The sequence below is a fragment of the Oreochromis aureus genome, linkage group 19 (assembly GCF_013358895.1).
Source record: "Oreochromis aureus strain Israel breed Guangdong linkage group 19, ZZ_aureus, whole genome shotgun sequence".
NCBI lineage: Eukaryota > Metazoa > Chordata > Actinopteri > Cichliformes > Cichlidae > Oreochromis > Oreochromis aureus.
In genome coordinates, this window is record NC_052960.1 from 19,048,107 (window position 1) to 19,068,610 (window position 20,504).

General features: G+C 44.6%; 3 protein-coding genes across 3 annotated transcripts in view; 1 reads left to right on the forward strand and 2 right to left on the reverse strand.

Annotated features, from left to right (window-relative positions):
• Positions 1-1,081: 1,081 nt before the first annotated feature.
• Positions 1,082-12,558, reverse strand: slc38a6 (solute carrier family 38 member 6). The gene is made up of 16 exons (XM_031758320.2): positions 12,327-12,558; positions 9,745-9,875; positions 9,502-9,575; positions 9,130-9,182; positions 8,986-9,025; positions 6,852-6,930; positions 4,797-4,882; positions 4,655-4,713; positions 4,505-4,576; positions 4,032-4,088; positions 3,508-3,587; positions 3,117-3,217; positions 2,920-3,044; positions 2,393-2,537; positions 2,023-2,117; positions 1,082-1,912 (listed from the first exon to the last, which is right to left on the reverse strand). The coding sequence occupies exons 1-16, from the start codon at positions 12,402-12,404 to the stop codon at positions 1,829-1,831; spliced, it is 1,359 nt and encodes a 452-aa protein (XP_031614180.2). The 5' UTR covers positions 12,405-12,558; the 3' UTR covers positions 1,082-1,828.
• A 34-nt stretch (positions 12,559-12,592) lies between these two features.
• Positions 12,593-15,345, forward strand: trmt5 (tRNA methyltransferase 5). The gene is made up of 5 exons (XM_031758319.2): positions 12,593-12,708; positions 12,838-13,418; positions 13,708-13,832; positions 13,927-14,569; positions 15,088-15,345. Exons 1-5 carry the CDS (start codon positions 12,668-12,670, stop codon positions 15,147-15,149), a joined length of 1,452 nt encoding a protein of 483 aa, XP_031614179.2. The 5' UTR covers positions 12,593-12,667; the 3' UTR covers positions 15,150-15,345.
• Positions 15,346-15,347: 2 nt separating this feature from the next.
• mnat1 (MNAT1 component of CDK activating kinase) overlaps positions 15,348-20,504 on the reverse strand; it is a 31,542-nt gene continuing 26,385 nt past the window's right edge. The window contains exon 8 of the mRNA XM_031758366.2: positions 15,348-15,634. Within this exon, the coding sequence (XP_031614226.1) occupies positions 15,514-15,634 (121 nt within the window). The 3' untranslated portion in view covers positions 15,348-15,513. The remainder of the gene's footprint in view (positions 15,635-20,504) is intronic.

Below are 20,504 nucleotides of genomic sequence, written 5' to 3' on the forward strand. Positions count from 1 at the left end.
ATTTTCAAAGAACACAGCCGACACCTCTTGAAACAATACAAAAGTGGCGGCTGCCAGCAGGGGCTTAATTCCGGCCCACCATCGCTCCTCTGCTGGCTCATTCCATCCTTTAACCCTGGGAGATGGTGTTGTCATACTGCTGGACATGGGCCCAGGGTGTGAGTGAGTTTAACTAAACAAAAACACTCCCACCTCTGGGCCCGAGGACTCGGGACCCAGTCAGATCTCCATTAAAAAAAAACAAAAAAACCCCAGCTCTGGTTTGAGTTAACATGCGTATTTCCAACTCATTAAAAACCTGGAAAAATATCTGAGCATGTGGTTATCTTCACCTAGTTAGGTTTTGATAAAACATAGGACGCCTGAGTTTCTGTGAGATGGTGCTGACCTGGACTGGTGTGAACACAGTCTGACACTAGGTGGCAATCTTGCTCTGCTTTTGCGTTTAGTATAGAGGTTTGTGAATGATCCGGTGCAGGGCAGGGTCAGGATTCTTAATTTCTGTTCCTATTTGTCAGAAACACTGTTGTTTTCCTACTACATTTATAGCTACTTTTACTTTTCTCACTGGCATTTCCTTAAATTATTCCTTCAAGCCCAAAATTATTACAATTATTTGGAAAAAATGTACTTCAGTATTTTTTTCTGCTGTCATACTTCGTTGCTTCTACCCCTCATGACAACCAAATATATATATTCAGCTGTGGTGCCCTTTATTTCTGGGAGTGTCCTTAAGAGGGGTGGATCGAAGCAGGGGGATATTCCCTGCATTACTGAACCTTCTTTAAAAAAAAGAAAAAAGGGTGGCGTGAAAATCCTGCAGCCGCTGCTTTCTTGCAGGGATGTCGGGGGCCAGCCTGCCTAATTCCTCAGATTAAAAGCAGCAGTCGGGTGGCCGTAGGTTCCAGAGGCAGCATGAAGACAATCTAAACAGCATCATGATTAGAAACGTACAGAGCATGTGGCTTTCATTAGCTACAGGCTGAAAACCACAGTACAACTGAGGAGCGGGGCCTCAGCGTCAGCAGTGTGCCTGCCAGTCAAACAAGCAGACATGTTTTGACTGATGAGCTTTCCAGAATAACGATAAAGACATTTTAGTGGTTAAAAAGAGCAAAACTGACATGTCATTACATAAACAATGTCTCTTTTATCAAGTGCTTGCAATTTGATACAATCTAACACATCATTTTAAATTAGGCCCACGTGGCGCGCGCCATAATGAACCAACAAACTGATCACCGGTTTTATCACATTCACTGCAGCAGACGATGTAGCAGAAATAGTTTTACCTGATTTTAGACTGTCACTGGCAAAAAGCTCAAAGACACTCAAAACAAATGCCAAAACAATAAATGTGATTCATAAAACCTTTCCATTGTGTTTACAAATACATATAGTGTCACGTACAAAATTTAGGAAAGCAGTAAACTTCGATGTAGACTTCATCAGGTGGTCAATAATTTACATAAAGTGCAAAAATCGCAAACACAGAACAAGTAGAAATGAAAAAACAAGCACATTAAAGTAAATTTACAGCTTTGTATCACAAACCCACACATCAGATTTGAAAAAACAAAAACCAAGGCTTGCCCTGAATTTGGTACAGTACAAAAGTCAGTACAGTACAGGAGATGTAAACACTGAGCTGAGATTGGTCCCTGACTTAGAAAGAACATGAAAAAAACAAATGTAGAATAATTTTATCATAAATAAAATGCCTGGGGGCGATGCTGTTCCCTTTATTTATTCAACTTTCAGTTTGTTTGGTGCACGCTTCCTTTTCTTTGGTTTTGTCGTTGGTCTGGGGGAGGAGACCAGAAGGGGGCTAGGAGCTCTTTGCCCATGTGATGACGATAACACAGAAACTGATGACTCCCATAATCACTCCAAAAACCACGAGTAGTGCAGCCTGAAGGGGAGAGAAGAAAAAAAAAAAGCGAAAAAATTACCAGATTACCTCAAAATATAATGTATGCAACTTCATCGCCAGATCTTCTATTTACGGAAGAGCTCATTTACCCCAACAGAGTCGAAGGACCTGAGGGGCTGCCTGCTGATTTTGAGGTAGAAGATGCCCGGAAAAACAAATAAGAGGCAGCTGGATGTTGTTGATCCTGAGGAACAAACAGGAAAGGCTCATGATAGGAGATTTATAAACTGTTTGAGCAGGACTCCAGCCATTAATTATGTATGAGTAGATACTGCAGTTCTAGCCAGTACAATCAATAACTGTGGGCTACTGGGATATTGGCAGCTTATAATGCCTGTTCATATTTAAAAGGTTACAGGTAAGGAAATAAAAATATATCTATAATTTATGAACAACATAATATCTATTGATACCCCCCCCCCCTCCATATGTTAAAAGTATTTTCAAAGTACCACATACCTACTACTCCAAACACATTTCTGATATCAGGCACAAAGATGGCGAGTATCAGCACCACACACAGGATGGTTAGAGTTGCAGCGATGTGGATCAGCCAAGAAAAGGCACGCCCCCCGAAAAGCATCAAAATTGCAGCTTTACGGGCCTGCAGCAAGCACACAGACACAGACAATACTCATTCAAGCTGAAAGCACTCAAGTGTTATTGTAACTAAATGTCTTAAATCAGAAAGAAGGAAAGTGAAGTAATCTGCTTTTTCAGCAGCTGTAACACAGTAACAGAGCCAGATGAATTTTCTAGGCGACAATAAATTTAAATTGATAAAGTTAAAAAGTAAAAAGGTGGAACTGAAAAATAAAACCATCTTGATCACAATAACAAGACAAAAATGATCAACAAAGCCTTCAAGTATTTTCAGTTCAGTTCTTCAATTTTACAGTTTGAATAAAAAAAGAAAAAAGAAGAAGCACTAAACAAACCTGTGTGAAAAAGCATCGTTATTATTATAATGAAGCGGGTCTACTCACAGGGAAGTGTATAAGTGGCACAGTCAGCAGCACAGACAGGAGGATGGCCAATCGAACCGTTATCACCATGATGTCCCGGGGCAAGTATGCATCATAACTGAGGAGCAGCTCGGATTCCACGTGAGCTAAAAGTTAGAAGATGAAAACGGTGAAGGAACAATGCTTTCCTTTGAATGAAAGTGTCCCTGCAGACTTACTGTAGAAGGTGAGGTAGCCAAACAGCGCAGAAATAAAGTACAGCAAGAAGCTGAGGCTGATGCCGATATTCGTGACCTTCTGCATCCTGGCTTTGGTAGGTCTGAAAGACAAAGCGATAATAATGCACAGACATGACAAGCACCTATTATGCTCATTTCCAGCTCCATATTTTATTCATAGACTTAGAATAGCTTTAAATGATACATAACAATTATAATTTATCTTATTATCCTATCCTGGGCCTTGGTGTAGCCCCTGAGCTTCTGACTCACGCATGCTCTAACCTCATTACTTGAAACTTTGCCGTGTTTAATATAAGCAGCCACCGCTGTAACCGTATGCATATGACAGAAAACAGGCAAAAATAGTAGAAATAAACGTGAAGCTGACCGATCCAGTTCGCAGTAGATCGGCAGGACAGCCGTGTGGCACAGAAAGGAGAAGGCCATGGTGGGGATGGCGTAGGCACTCTGCAACACATACACACACACACCAGTCAGAGCACAGCCGTCATTAACAAATTAACAACCTACTCAGTTACACTGGAGGGAGGAGGCAGGTGGGTCAAGGTATGGTCCTCATAGTAGTAATTACTGCTTGGGCTGCTAAGAGTGAGGATGCAAATCGAAAGGTGTGAACTTTCTAAATGCATCTTATACTACGAGTAAGTATACATCTATAGTGCCGTGTGAGCACATTACAGGAAACGGTGGAGAAAGTGTAAATCGGTGTCACATGTCAGCTGCATAGTGTGCTTGAGTTCCACACGTACAGGTTACACTTCACAGGTGAGAGTGTGACCTGTCAACACAGTGGAGCAGCTGCAGCAGATCTACGTTTAACAGCTTCTCACTGCCACCTCAAAGCCTCCGCGTGTTCACTGCCGAGGAAAAACGCTGGTTTCCTATACGTACCTTACTAGAGATGACGAACAGTTTTGGAGAACACTCTGAGTCAGAGGAATTTGATATCTGGAGAAACAAGGAGAGAAAAGCGAGTCGGTTATTTCTAAGAAGAGATGAGTTCAGCAGTGCTGCTGCAAATAGTAAAGCTTAATTTCAAGCTTAAGGTAAACAAGCGTTCTCATATAGCTAATGGCAGGTTTTTTGTATGATCTGTTTAATTCGTAAAGGTCAGAGTTGATTTCCAGGATCAGGCAAGGTCGCCTGGACTTCCTGTCCTTCAGGAACAGCATCAGTTACCATACACAGATCTGTGCAGCCTTCTCTGGTCCTCATCAGCCTGTGCAGACACAATCAGTAAACTCAATCTCCTGGGCTTTCCTCTTAATCCCGTGCCCGTGACCTTCTGGATCATACTGCATCAGACCTGTGCTGTTTTCAAAAGTGTATTTATGTGCAACGGCTGAAAGAAATGCTGTTCTTACCGTTAAGGCACCTGAAAGGGACGTTATATTGTGGGGCAGTGGGCAGGGGATGGACCATTTCTTGACCACGACCTACACACGAGATAATAAATAAAGTCAAAAACTGAAAAAAAAACAGACGGACGTATGGAGGTTCGTGTCAGAGCTTACCACAACTGCAAAGTACAGCATGAATAAGAAGGCGAGACTACTAGTGTATCCCAGGAAGCCTGTAAGGACGAGAGAAAGATCTAGTAAGAAGCAGCCAAACAAGAAAAAAATAAATAACAGGCTTGAGGATCGCTTAACGTACCAATTTTAGGCAACAACGACAGAGGTAGAACGACACAAAGTGTGACTATGATCAGAAGCAGCCTGCCATCCTCATACCAGGCATTTCTGGAAAATAAATAAATAAATGAATGAATGAATAAAAACAGCAAGAGCATGAACTATTACAGGTTAACACTGAATTAAGCCACATGTATTATCATCAGGTCAGGGATAGGAGAGAGTATTCTTCCATGCCTTAAGATGGGCCTGCTCTGGAAATTTGTCTCCATTTCGTGCTCAAATACAGAGCGACAGATTCATCATGTGGTACGAATTAAAGGCTTTAGCTCTTGCAAACCATAACAATTATGTAATTCACATGCAAACGTTGTGTCGCTCCATCAGATGAGACCACATTTCACTTGCTGGGTTTTTGGAGAGGGGGAATAATATTTTCCTTTGCCGAGGGATAGCCTTGGCAGTTCATTCGAGATCGGGGAGTAAAACGAGGAGGAGGAGGGGGGGTGGGGGCTTGGCGTTCAAGGTGACACATGTGGAAGGCATGCCGGCTCCACCGGGGTCGGGGTCGGTCGAGACGGGTGCTGCCCGGCTCTCTGCTGCGCGTTGTATGCGGGCGTCGTGAGGGACTGGCTCCACCGCTCTTTATGGGGGCTTCCAGAGTCAAGCAGCACCTGCTCTGACAACATCAACACCCACTGACCCCTGTTTGGCAGTTTCACAGCTGTGGCGTTACCATAGGCGCTGATGGATTTGTCTCCGCGTCTACACTGCTTCTGCCCTGTAACTGGATGTCAGCGAGACCTCTGCTCTGACCTCGACTCTCTCTGGTCCAATCAGGTCTGCTCCAAGCCAAGTTTACACGAAGGACTCGACCCAATCTTAATTAAGGCGAGGCCGGTTTATTTGCACAGCACTTTTCAACAAGAAGCACTTTAAATTAAAGAACAAAAGCTCTCATTCCTGCAGACATTTTTGTAAAAAAAAGGGATTTCTGGAGGCTCCAGGCTTACTGTAAAGGCACAGGATACCTAGAAGACCCATGAAATGTGGAACATTTCACGCTATAACGAGATGCAGGATAGCTCTCGGTTAAAGTCGGAGCACGACTGCCAATGAGTCAATCTCGAACATCAGCATAAATCTGGCCCCGCACAATCCCAGATCCACAGCTGTCCGTGTCTTTGGCCTTGAATTTAAACGCGATGAGAGAAGCGGGACACACGCAGTCTGTTAGCAGCAGCGCAAAAAAGATTGAGCGTGACTTTGTTTTCGCTCTGCCGTATTATGATAAATGAGCCAGATAAAAGAAACGCGTTTTAATATAAAACAACTCATTTATTTGGGCTTTGATGGAATCGAATGTGCGCGTCTGTTAACATCCCAAAGCCGCTCATTAACAGAAATGTTTTGTTTCCCTCAGCAGTGAGCTGTAATTAGAATGGCAAAACTGATATCCCCTTGTATCAGTCTGATTCCGGGGAACATGTGTGAGAGATTTTGGGGGGTGGGGGTGAAAGGAGAGCACTAATACAAAGCAGCTGTGTGTGGAAGATTCAGATGTTGACGGATAGGGCTGAGAGCAGCTACAACTCTTGCTTAAACCAGTGTGGCCAATAATAAAGTGATAGAAGTTACATTCTTTGCCAAGGACTTCTCTGCAGGCATGTCCACGCAGACCAATGAAAGGCACTGGCTGCTGCTGATAGGTGATGAATGGCCCTCGTATCGGGAATACATTTCCTGTGGGCATGCCTCACGCTACACGACAGACAGAGAAAACATTAGCAGTGTATTTTGGTTTAGCGAGGGAGCTTCCCCGACATTATTCATGCGCTTCTTATTGCCCGACTAATTCCAGTTTGTGTAGCTTTGTGGTGCACAAGTGTCAAATTTGACTTATTTAAAAAGGCCAAAAGGTATAATCTCCAACATCATGGGAACAGGAATGACTCATTCTTTATCTCAGTGCAGCTAATTCAAAAGAATGACTTTGTTCAACCCGCAGCTGTGACAGATTTTGAGCTGAATTTCCTTTTTGGCAAACGAGGGAGCTCACAGCGCTGGATATACCCACCCTGTGCTGTCTGCACTCAGGAGGCTGCTGATGGCTGCAGGAAGCTCTGACTTCAAGATGAACAAATAGGATGACATGGCTGAGAAGCGAGAGAACAGAAAGGGTTCAGAAATTGAGTGTTTATTTAAAAAAAAAAGAAAGAAAAAAAAGCCTATAATCACACCAAACTACTAAATCATAAAAACAGCAGATGAATGTGTGCTGTCACAAGCAATCACAAGCTGCTGTGTGAGGATGATGAGCGTTTTTCCAGTGTGAGGAAATAGCAGGGTGGAAGGGGGGGTACTACGGCTCTAATGCAAACGGGTGGGGCAGGCAGCTCAAGGGGATCACCGGCAAAGCCCTTGGCATAGAGGAGCGGACATTATGCAGGACTTCCAACTGCCGGAGACCGCGAGTAGCAGCCAGGACGAAGAAGTGCGAAGGGGGAGGAATGCTAACAATAATGATCTCTGACGCTAATCCAGGTACTTCTCCCCCTTTCTCCACCTCACTAGGAAACAGGATACTTCCCTGTATGCACAGGCGACCAATCAGAGAGAGAGAGAGAGAGAGAGGGGGACTGGGGGTCACTTTTTGTGAGTATTAGTAGCTCCAACAACTTAAATAGGCAAACAAGAAAGGGGGAAAGAGAGCATCGTCAGAAGTGAGCACGTTTGGAATTGAGATGCACTGTGTGGCCAGTTATAAAGGGAGATAATGTTAAGGGATTTAGATTTGTGAAGCCACACTAGCCAGAGTTAGTTGGGCCCTTATTGCCCCCGAGGGCAGATCTTGCGCTTGCCGTTAAATAAGCCTGGCCTTAATCCCCCAGATCCTGTATTTGTTTATGAAAGAAAATTCCCCCAGCAACCCTTCGGCCCACACAGACGCACGGACATTCCCTCTCTGAGAATAACTGCAGACATTTTATGTAAGCGCTCAAATCTGTCAATAAGATGTTACTCTGAGGCTGCAGCTTTTTTTTTTTTTTTTTTTTTTAGCGGATTAATCAAAAACGTACCCTGGGAGAGTTCATCCATCAACTTAAAGAAAGCATGAAAAATTTTTATATTATATGTATAGTTTTAAGCCACAGACAAATAAAGACATGCTGACAGAGATCACACACAGCAGACATGATGCAATGGTTTCGTTCGATGCAGCTGGTTACTGTAAGTATAACACCACATCTGTGGAAACTGCTGGTAGGATAGTATTTGCATCTTTAAAAAAAAAAAAGCAGGGAGGAAAAAAAAAACCCTGAGTGAAGAGAAAGCACTGCCAAGTGGTAAGAAAACGTATTATAATAATAAGTACGTTTGTAAACTTCAAGAAAAATTGACCTAAACCTTCTGTGTGTGGTCAGCAAATAGCGGCAGAGTGTGCTCAACGTAGGACAGAGCCACTTTCATTTCATTAAGGACAAGGGCCGAAGCCGGCTGTGAGAGCCCTGGGCTGGTCAGTAATTAAGGTCAATTGGCCCATCAGCCTTTGGCAGTGCAGATGAATGTTTACCCAGAGTGAGGCTAATTGCACTCTTATAAAAGGGGCCCGGGGTATAGACAGATGCATGCTGGAGTGCTGGCTCTCACACTCTCACACATACTGCCCCCATGCTGGGAAAACCGCAAACATACCAGAGGGCACGGCAATAATCCACTCAGCCGTGCCACTAATGACTGCAGAGGAGCTATCACCTCAGCTCTCGACTGTCTGGGAAGCACGGTTTGTGGCTGAGGAATGACAGTAAGAGAAAGAGAGAGAGAGAGAAGTGAGGGGGTGGGGGTAATAAAGGGAGGGGTCCCATTAGGCTACTCCACACGCAGACGGTGGGAGTGGGTTTACCATCAGCGATCAATTAGAGGAGAAGTCATGTTTCAGGCTCAGGGGAGGAGACAGCGGCTTCAGGGTCAGAGGTTATCAGGGAATCGAGGTAATAGCCTCACAGGAGGGTGGCTGTAAAAACCCCAGCCATTTGGGCACCAGCAGGAGGCGCCATCTACCTCCAAAATAAACTGACCATAGTCTGACCCTGCAGCACTCCTCACCCTCTTCACCACCCTTCTCCAATAAAAACCCACAAAATTCAGTTCCTGTCCAGCATGTCAGAAATGATGTATGTAACTGCACATTGAACCGGGGGCTCACTTACCACCGATATTTTGGATAAGAATAGCGATTCCAACCAGAACCTAAAAAGACAGTCAGTGTGAGCAAGTTCTCTGGTCACGGTGGAAAAACTTGTATAAACTTTTTGGCAGGGCAAATGTGCAGCAATCCAAAAATCAACACTTACTTTTCCTGGTTTTCGTAAGGCTTTCCCTCCGAGGTCTTCATATGAATTGATACCTAGAGCCAAGAAGAAGAGAAAAAACAGAAGAATCAGACATGAAAACGATGCCAGGATGACTATCACATCACAAAATTCTTCATGGAAAAATGGGTGGGACTCAATAACCCACATCCAGAGATTATCTGGTTTTTATCTCCTCTCTTTGCTCCTGTGAAATATTATTTAAACATCATCTGAAGTTTCGCACAATGAGGATACAAATAATAAGTAAATGGAACAGGGAAAAAAATCAAGTGAGGGTGTTTAAATGTAACAACTCTGGATGAAGTCCCTTGGATACACCCACAGAGACGTGTTACCTTGCATCCCACCCACCTGTTTGGTCACAGAGCTTCAGCAGGAGGTGTATAGAGTACGCAGCCAGGCTGGACACCAGCACCAACAGGATACTGGAAAGATCATATCTTTACAAACATGTATCAAATTGCAAAAACAAACTATAGGAGACACCGTTTTAGATGCTCTATAGGAATTCTAACAAACTAATCCAGATATCCTCTGGGATACCAGGGGTCAAGTCATGCATTTTTCTGCCTTATGCACCGAGAAGACTCTTACCAAAACCCAACTATTCCAGTGCTAGCCATGGCATAAGCTAGACCCAGTATGCCGCTGCCCATGATTGCGTTCATCAGGTTAAACACAGAGGAGGCGAAGGAGGCACCTCTGGCTCTGGATAGCACAGCTCCCTGCACATATAAAAAAACAATATAAATAGTATGAGGAAAAAGATGCAGCAAAAGAAGTCTGATTATTTTTGTAAGAGCCTCAGGAAGATTCCTCATGACAGTATTAAGAACAACTGGCTGGCGCTGATGATGGATGTCATAAAAAGAGCACTGCAGTGGCATGGAGGATCAGGGAATGGAAATGGGAATGGATGGAGAGGGATTTGAGCTGCTGGCTGTGGGACAGCTGCCTGAGCTCAGGATAAGGGGAGCTGCCCAAACTGCTTGACCTCTCTAATGGGGGATATCCTGGACAGAACGAATGGCAACTCTTGTGTCAGTGTCACAACAAGCTTAGATTGACCTGCAGGCTGTTGCAGTTCCCCCTGTTACAGTACTGAGAGACAGGAAGTGAACTAAGACCCCAAATGAATAAAAATACAAACTAGCTGGAGTTTATGGTAAACGATGGCACATTGAGGTAAAGCTTATCCCAGCTTGCACAAGCTACAATTCAGCACAGCTGGAAGCAAAACAAGAAGAAATCAAACCACTGTGATGGATGTTTGGAGACAAAGTTAGAGAGCCAAAGCTGAGTTGGTTTGGACGTGCAGAGGAGGGAGAGTGGATATATTGGACAAGGAATGTTGAAGATGGAGCTGTCAGGCAGGAGAAAAGAGAAAGACCACACAGATGGTTGATGGATCTATTCAAGGAGATCATGCAGAGGGTTGGTGTGACAGAGGAAGATGCTAAGGATAGGGTGAGACCGAGGCAAATGATCTGCTGCGGTGACCCCTAAAGAGAGTAGCCAAAAGAGGGAGAACATGTTGTTTTCAGTACTTTGCAAACATGTGTACGTCCAGATTGAGCCGCATGTTCACACCATGATGAAAAAATTTATGGGAACCCTCACATACTCTCAAACACAGAATCAACAACACACACCACACACTATGTCTTGCTTAGATTTGAACTCTACCTCTATATTGCTCACTGAAATCAGCCACATAAACTAACAAAATCAAGCTAGGAGTTTCTCATTACCTTTAGACAGACACGCTAAAACTTCTAAACTCTCTAAACATACATTACTGGTGTTTTAAAAATGACTGTAACAGTCATTTTTAATGTAATGGTGTAATACAGGTGAGGTCAAAAAGTTTTTGCCTGAAGTTAAAATTCTAAACACTTAAGTGGGCACTGAAATAGTCTCTGTGTCACAATAAAGTCTTTATAGGCATTATCAGTGTACTGTTTTAGCTTCAAGTAGCTTCAGCAAACAACATTAGATTAATCTAGTCTGTCTCTGACATCAAATCAAAGAATAAGTGGTTCAAAGGCTGAAATATAATTTTGGTTTGTTGTTTTTTCCATTTTCCCCTGAACACTATTAAAATTGCACATTCTGAAGAGGTGCAGACGGAGACACTTTGGTTTCTGCAGAGTTTTTGCAGGATTCAGCAGCAGCTTTGAGCAGTCTGTCAGCGTGTATGTGGACAACTGATTTAATATAACCACAACAACATCCTCAAATGAGGGACTGACAGTAGAATTGACCATTTACTTAACATAACTGTGAAACCATGTTATGTAATTAAATCACGCCTCTCTTTCACACCATAATCTCCTCTGAGATCTTCATCTTTCCCTTTTGCCTGGCAGCTCCATCTTCAACATCCTTGGTCTAATATAGCCACTATCCCTCCCTCTAAACTTTGTCCCTGTGATGTACTCATTTCTAATCCTGTCCATCCTGGTCATTTGTCTCCAACCACTCTCTTCTTCACCTCTCTTGTGCCTTGTCTGGTCCTTTGGATTTTTAACCAATGAAATTCTGAAATAATGCCAGTATATTAAAAAAAAAAAATCATATATTTGTCTACTTCAATTTTGGACATAATTTATTTGCAAAAAAGAGACAAAGCCCAAAGGAAACAAAGTTAGAGATCAGCATGAGAGGGGAAAAAAAAGAAGAAGAAAGAGAGGTTCTGGTGTTGGGTGTACTTTCACTGTAAGTGCTGACACAGGCAGAAAACAGATGAACAAGCAATTCAAAACAAACACGTGATGTTTTTCCTGGACATTTTGACAGCCTAATTTACTGACAACACTACAAAAACCAGCCATTTTAACTGCCGTAATTCACAGTTTATTATTAAATTAAACACAAAAGTCACTGTTGATGTTTGACTTTTATTTTTTTAAATTTGGACCATTTAAAATATGTTTATTGAACTGTGATTTTAGATTTGTTGCAATTATTGCTACCCCCTTCGCCAGATTTATCTTGAAAAAAAATATCATTTTTGAATCTGAGATTGACAATGTCTCTTGGATAAATGAAGTTAAATAAAACACAAATTCTTCCTTGTGACAGAAACACATTTATTTTCTGTCTCAGACTGTAGATTTTAGGTCAGCAAGTCATTCAGCGCAGTTTCACTTTTGGGACTTCGCCTGTTGTTTTACCTGTAACAGAGGTGCAGTCTCTTCGGTGTCCCGGGCGGTCCGTTCACGGACCGCGTCCACATCGTTGTTGATGCTCATTGTAGGTGGGGAACCGAAGCGGGAAACAAATTTATTAGCGAAAAAAAAAAAAAACCTCGCAGTTTGAGAGGAGACGGGGAGCCGCAGAGTTACGATACCATCTCAAACTCTCCTCCTCTAAACTCGTCAGCTGATCACTGTTGATGTTGAGTCACGTGCTTCTTATTTCCGTCGCGTTCGACACGTCAGAAATCACGCCGTGCAATCACAATGCGAGTCTCTGCTCGCTTGACCAATCACCGCTCGACGGTGGTCGACGTCTTATGACGCAGTTCAAGCATGCCTGTAATCGGAGGATGTTGAGGTGAGCTGTCTGGATCTGAAGTTTATCGTTAGTGGTTAATTGTATACTTTTGTTTTAAGCTTTGTTCTGATAATATTAATGTTTTTTTTTCTTTTCTGCCTGATTATTACGGCGTCATTATGTTTGCAGGTTTCTCGGCAGGATCTTTGTATCTGCACAAACTCAAAGGAGCCTGAATCCTGCCGCTGTGCACCGCTGCTTTTGCTCTGCAGCGTATCCTTGCTTGGCTGTGAAGCCCATAATGGAGCCTAAACTATACCGACCCCCTCCAGAGGTCCGGGGTATGACCGCTCTGGACAAAGACGCCTTCACACAGACTATTACAGTCCCGGCTCTACGGGTGCCCATTGGGGTCTTAAACAAAGTAGTGAAAAGCCTGAAAAAGTCGAGCATCCAGCGCCCTGGTGTGCCCAGGGTGGTTCAGGACAAGGAGCAGAGTAGTGACTTTCGCTTGGTCCTGTTGGACCCTCGCAGAGTCTCCGCGCCGAGCTCCTTCAGTGAGACTGAAGCTGAGGCTCTGAGGTCGTTCAGTGTCAGTGAGGAGCTCCACTACTATGAGCTGAAGCTGACCTATGACAACCTGAAGAGTGAAGAAGTGCTGGAGGCTGTCCTTCCCCAAGGTCAGGATGTGACCTCTGCGTTCAGTCGGGTGGGCCACATCGCACACATGAACCTGAGGGACCACCAGCTCCAGTACAAGAACCTCATAGGTGAGAGGCTGCTGCCTGGATAGGGGGGAGGTTTTATTACAAACTGAAGTATCTACACGTCTTTCTGCTTATTTATTCACTTTATTTCTTTAATTTGTCACCCAAACTTAACAAGACTGGTGCTACTGAACTGATGTGGGTACCCCTCTCTGCAGGGGCCCTGTGTCTAAAATGTCATGATGACTAATAAATCTGACTAAATACAGCTAACAGAAACAGTGGGTCAGCTGGGATCACCCATCATTTCCAACTTTACAGTAAGGCTTCTTTTCTGCGCCTTCTCTTGCAGGTCAGGTGATCATGGACAAAAATCCTGGTGTCACCTGTGTGGTCAATAAGACGAACATAATCGATTCCACTTACCGCAACTTTAAGATGGAGGTGCTGGCTGGAGAGGAGAACATGGTCGCCAAAGTATGTGTACTTCCACAGAGCCCCCTGTTTTCACACTTGTTGTTATTACACATGTTCAGTGCACAGGCTAATTGCCGTCCCGATCCCAATCCAGGTGAAAGAAAACGGGGTGACGTACGAGTTCGATTTCTCTCGCGTGTACTGGAACCCTCGGCTCAGCACAGAACACCAGCGGGTGGTGCAGCTCGTCAAGCGCGGCGACACTGTGTTTGACGTCTTCGCTGGCGTCGGACCCTTCGCCATCCCAGCTGCTCGCTTAGGGGCCAGCATCTTAGCCAACGACCTCAACCCAGAGTCCTACCGATGGCTGCAGCACAACTGCAAACTCAACAAGGTGGAGAGCAAAGTCAGAGCCTTCAATCTGGACGGCAGGGCGTTCATCCGGGGACCTTTAAAGCAGGAGCTGCCTGCACTGATGAGGGGAACATCTGCCGTTCATGTGGTGATGAACCTGCCTGCCTTAGCTCTGGACTTCCTGGATGCGTTCAGGGGCCTCCTGCACCACCAGGAACCACCTTGTGACGAGAACCTACCTACAGTGCACTGCTACGGCTTCTCCAAAGATGACGACCCTGACACAGATGTGGTGGAGAGAGCTTCCCGCAGCCTCGGATTTCCTCTGAAGAACCGATGCTCTGTGCATTTTGTGCGCAACGTGGCTCCCAACAAAGATATGATGTGTGTGAGGTTCACACTCCCTAAAGACGTCCTCTTTGGAAGTGATGCTGAAGAGTCAGGTAAGGAATCACTCCTTATGAGATCTTCAAAAAAAATACACAAGAACAACAAAAGAGCCCAGCTGATTCTGAGGGGATGGGAGGAAAGACCCATATACAGTTTATAGCAATTAGCAGAATGAGCCTTTTCTCTTGGAAAAATCCCTAACATCCCATAAATGTAGGAAGAAGAGGCATTGAAAATAAACAAAGAGGAAAGCAAGTTCAAGCATGTTTGTCTTTCATTATGAAACTATTTCCTCAGTTTTCTGTCATAACATTTTAAGTTCCCACTTAACTTAAACATTACTTAGCCCATGGTGTGAATTTTGGATGCATGGGGATGATTTCTGTGACCATAATTTAGACACAATTCAAAGTAAATATACTGTAAATTCTTTAAGTTAGAATAACACAAAATAAAGCTACAAAGCATGAATACCTGTGTTTGCGCTGTTATATGTGCTGAAATTCCAGAGCTAATTTTCAACATTGGCACAGAGATGTTTTCTATAATGTTTTTTTCTGTTTGTCTACAGAACCCATTGAAGAACCAGCCTCAAAGAGACAGAAGTGTGAAGAAACTACAAATGCAACGTAACGATAAATATCAACTTGGCACAATGAGGACCGTGAAGATCAGCATAGGAGCTGACTTTATTTTTTGTCCTTAAATATTTTTTATTTGAAGAAGTAACGGCTCGGCTTTGTGACTAAATCATTTGCATTTTCTTCTTCTTTTTTAAATTCTGGGTTGCGTTTCATTTTAAAATAAATCTGCAAAATAACAGACAAAACCTCAGTGTTCATTGCCATTTATTTAAAAATCAAGTTTGCACAAAATATAAAAAAAAGTTACATACAACATACATACAAGTCAGAGCACTCCCCACCCACAGCAGCGTAGTGGTAGTAGTGCAATATTTAAAGTCTTTTCAGTCACATTTCTAACTGGAGCAGCTTCTTCAGCCTTTCAGAGGGAACAGCCCACTGAACGCGTCCTGGATGGCGCGATAACACGCCAAAGCTGAGGTGTATCCTCCAGCTGTGTCCTGAATCACGGCGGCCCGCACGTGATTCAGATACCTGAGAACAAACAGAAAGCTCTGCTGAGTAACGCAGGTTAGATGTTAGAAATAATCTGCCTGGCTGGCACCCCGAAGGCTGCTTTTAAAGACTCTTCCTGTGAGTGTAGCCTGAGTTTAAGTTTATTTTTGAAGTATTTTTTTCCCCCTCCTTCTCTCTGGTACCCTTTGGCCCTTTGATGAGATCAGCAAAGACAGACGTAGACATACACCAACAGTGGAACACCTTGTGCCTAAAAGCCTCTGCGACATGGCTCTATTAAAGTATTATAGCCGTTTTTTATTTTTTCTAAGTGCTTACAGATGTATCCTGCCAAACCTCCTTTGCAGGGATCTTAAGCAAACGTGAACGTCACTGTTTATTTTCACAATCGTGCACAGGCAGAAAAAACAGTCACAGTGATAGCTGCCTCTCTACTTAAGTGCTCCGTCCCTTCCCAGTCGAGTAATTTCTCAAGTGTGTATTGTGCGCTTAAAAAGCGAGCCGTACCGTTTTCTCTTTCGTGTTACTACAGAGCAAAAAAACCCCCAAAGGCCGCCAGCGATCCAGACAACACGTAGCCTTGCCCATCAATACTGCCCAAACCTCTCACGCCCCCCCGTCCTGCCACAGTCCTGGGAGAGGCGTCTAAAGCTCTCACACGAGTCTGGCTTTGTGGCCCTTGTTCCTGTGAGCTCGGGAAACTTCAAAGTGAAAAGTGAATCAAGAGCACAGACAGCACTCTGATTTCCATGCTCATTCGGCTGCTTTACAGAGAAACCTAACACCTGCAGGGAGGCTCAGAGAGACTGACAGAGCCGAGGTGTATGTGAATGAGAGATGGATGAGGGGGAAAAGGTGTTGGCGATAACACTCGCTGCATAGATCGGATTTTGCTTTCTGTTGTTCCTAAGAACCCAATAAAAACATTGAAAATGAAGGTGAAACATGCTTGGTAGCATGTCTGTGACATTGAAAACACAAACACCTCACAACATAGAGTGAAAATAACAAGGAGGACAGCACAAAATGTCAACCAGACGGTGCACACAAAGACCACTAGAGAAACGGCTCACAAGTTCAAAACAGGAGGCCCAGTGATTAATAATAACTTCATTAGGCCCAAGCTGCTGTAGCCTGTCCTTCAGAGCACTTGAGGGAGGTCTTCTCATATGGCTTCCTGCATCAGATGAGTGCTATCTATTGATTATATTGTACTGGGCCTTTTTAATGGTGAAAAAAGTGGGCTATTTACAGCCTGGCTAAGTCTGCTCTTCCTGCTAATCTAATCCCCAAGCTACTCATGTGGTCATTCCTTCCAAGAAAGCTGAGAGCTCTGTGTAACTTTATACCTGCCTGCCCCTAAGGAGGGAGAGAGAGGGAGAGAGCGCAGAAAGAGAACATGAAGGAGAGGGAGGAAGAGTGTAGTTGAGGGGGTTGGGAAGTGGAAAGAGGAAGGAGGGGAGGATATGGGGGGAAATCACCTTTGGGTATCATCATCACAAACCCTCTTCTCTTAAACTAACCCTGCCTGCCCTCCGCTCACCCCTAACACCCGAGGTTAGTTCAGTTCTGCTCCATTAACTCAGCGGCTAATATCCGCATCTTCCCATAAAGGCTAGATGTAAGTGAAGCTGAAAGATAAACTTCACATGACTGTACTTGACGGGACGGACCAACAACGGAAGACATGCAACAACAAGAATGCTTTTTTTTTTTTTTTAAGCCAAATACCAACTTATAAAAAAAAAAATTACTCGTGAAACAGACGCTTTGCTCCCCTCTGAACACTACTGCTACACTGTGTGCACCAATGGTCCTTCACCCCATCATCTCCCCCGTCCCCTCTTTCTCCCTCTCTCCCTCTCTCTCCGAGGACTGGACTGCCTTTTGTTTCGCAGGGCGCTGAAACCCAAGCCGTTTTGGCCGGTAACATCTTTCACTCTCCGGGCCCCACTGGAGCATTAGCTGCAACTCGATATGGGTCTTTTCAAAGCTTCGTATTATTGGGTAAATATGGGTCACTTTGGGCTCGCCCATTATGTCGCTTAGGGGGAGGCGGGAAAAGACGGGTGCAGGTGATGAAGACGACTGAATGACACAGTATGACACAGTGTGAGTGTTAGGACTGCAGTTGTCACAAGGGAATATGTAAAGGGGGGTCGGGGGGGTTATACTGACTCCAAGAAGTGATGTGTGTTATTTTCTCCAACAAACGTATCATGACTTTAACTAAACAATACTGTAATATTCCCCATATGGAAAACTCCTTCATATACAAGTCTTCTAAGAGTATAATTTACACAAAAAGGTGGAACCTTTTGCCATTTTCTCACACAGCAAGATTACTTGATTTCTTTTAGCATTCACAAAGGCATAACAGCTGATAAGTGCTTGCATTATTTTTCAACCTCTGACTCTCACCATCTGCTGTTACCCTTTGCTTTAAGAAGCCATGTGCGGTTGGATCAAAACAGTTCAGAGTTAACAGTGTTTTTTTTCCACTTGAGTCTGGAGCTCTGAATACCTGGGCAATGTCTCCTGCTAATGCTAATAACCATCAGAGGCTTTCCTGACGGGACCCCGAAAAAGTATTCTCCACTCCTGCTGCCTGGAAAACACTGCAGAGCCCCATCTCTAATTCAAAGTGAAAAGATAAGTGGCGAAATGTTCCGGCGGGTTTCCGCGTGATTTCCAGCTGAGAATGTGTAGCTCCTCTTTGCGTTTGGATCGAGGACGCCGCTCCCGAGCGAAGGGTGTTGGGGTTCTTCAGGGAAATGGCTGCGAAGCTGGGACCCCGAAGGGGAAAAACTACAGATACTACAAGGAGGTGCAGGCTGCGCTGGGCCTCTTGTCTAGACTCCATGTGTTGGCTAGAATTGGATTAAGAGGAGATGTGTGGAAGCCTGAGCTTGATGGAAAAGAAAAGAGGCCTGTAATGCCACAGTGACTATTTCGCCAAGCAGACACTTAATCAACATACAAACCACAGGGCGGACGCACATGACAGAAGAGCAATCTGAATCAGCCTTAAACAATGCTCACTGCAGACCACTCTGTGTGGTTTGGCTGCTTTCATGCATTCTTGTTTACCATACGGCAAGTTTAAGGAGCGAAACAGGCTCCTACATACATGAAATTCTCAAGTCTTGACTTCTTCCTACACTACTGACCTGAGAGCAGAGCTCAGACTGACACCTGTCTGATTTTACAGACCTATCGCTGATCCGGGGTCACCACTTGTTTTTACAGCACCAAAGATCAGACGCTTTCTGGATTTAGCCTGTCGTCAACGTGACTCACGACCCAAACAGGGTACAATGACTTTCAGGCTGCTCGGGAGATAAACTCTGTATTCAGCTGAACCGACACTGGAAGGGGAAAAAAAAAATAACATCTACAGATAAATCAATAAACTCTACCCCGTCTTGCTCCAAGGACTGGAGCCTCATTAGCTATGTTTATTAAAGAGATGGAGCTTAAACTTTGTGTGTGGAATACACAAAGAGGGCAGCGGACAGGCACGGGGCAGGCTACTGCGTACTTCTAAAAGGCAAGTCATGAGTCTGCAGGACGACGGTGTGAATGTCCGGAAGTCTTCCTTTAGCGCTTTGCTCCAGCAGCAGCAGTTGAGGATTCCTGGCCTGGGAATGATGGGAGTTTGGGTGGGTAAGGGGGGGGGGGGTACAGAACCACACACCTGCCAGATGATTTGTCATTATAGAGGGGTCAGCACTCAGCTGTCACCCCCTAATCACCCATCCAACCCCTCGAGTCACCACCCCCCCACCTCCACCTTCACCCACTAAACTCCACTCTCCAGTCCTCCCAAAACACCCCCTACATTCCTCAGGCAGCTCCGGTTTCACTCACAGCACTGCTGCTCAATCTGCCCCTCCTTCCCTACACTCTGCCCTGAGAGAAAATGTACCCCTGTGAGAGAGACACACAGCACACTGAGCGCATTGTGTGGATGTGCAATGCGTGCTCATGCCCCCCGTGTGCGCGTCTACACGATTCACATGTGCTTGAATACATGTTTATCCAAGGGCAGAGCTGTTTGTATCGATACCGAAAGCGAACCGTTGGAGCCGAGTTTTTAAACCAGAGGAGAATGTGTGAATTGGTCCAGGCTGTGGTCTAAGAAACAAAACCCCCGCAGACAAGCCAAACACAGAGAACTCTCACAGGTATACTATATCTGTCAACAGCAGTCTTTCATCACTATGGGTCATAGGTCACACTCTTTTCCATTGAATGCAGCTTCCTCTGGGACATGCAAGTGTGTGTGAGTGAGATCCTCGGCCATTATTCTATCCACCGTCTACCAGATTATCTCAAGTTGTGCTCCGTGAGTGTGTCTGAGGGGGGCTCAGTGCGGTTACATCATATCCTCAGACGCATACAAACCCCTTATCCATTATCATGCGTCTTATCATCACCACTGATAGTCTCTGCATCCCACAAGAGAGGAGGAGAGGGAGGCGAGTATTGCTAGCACTTACTTTCTTAAGGAGAGAGCATGTTTAGAGTGTTAACAGAAGCTTTGGGTGACACTTGACATTAACGCTTATAGAAATACATTCTCGTGTGGAGTGACTGACAGCCTGTCCTCGAGAAGGCAGCTTGTTGCTATCAGTGATAATTAAGAGGTGCGCTTGTTTTCATTATGAAGGGCAGCAGTGCTGAGGTGGCCACCATAAAAGCAGATAGTGCAACTTCTGCCCAAATTCAGCCACACTTCCTGGACTAAGCCATCACCTGTCACGACTCATCTTGAGCTCTTAAGTCTTGGCCCTGCACCTCCTATATCCAACCTGATGGGGGCAATAGAGGCTGGCTGACTGGCTGGGCCGCCACCTTCACAATTAATCGCAGCAGCCTTGAGAAG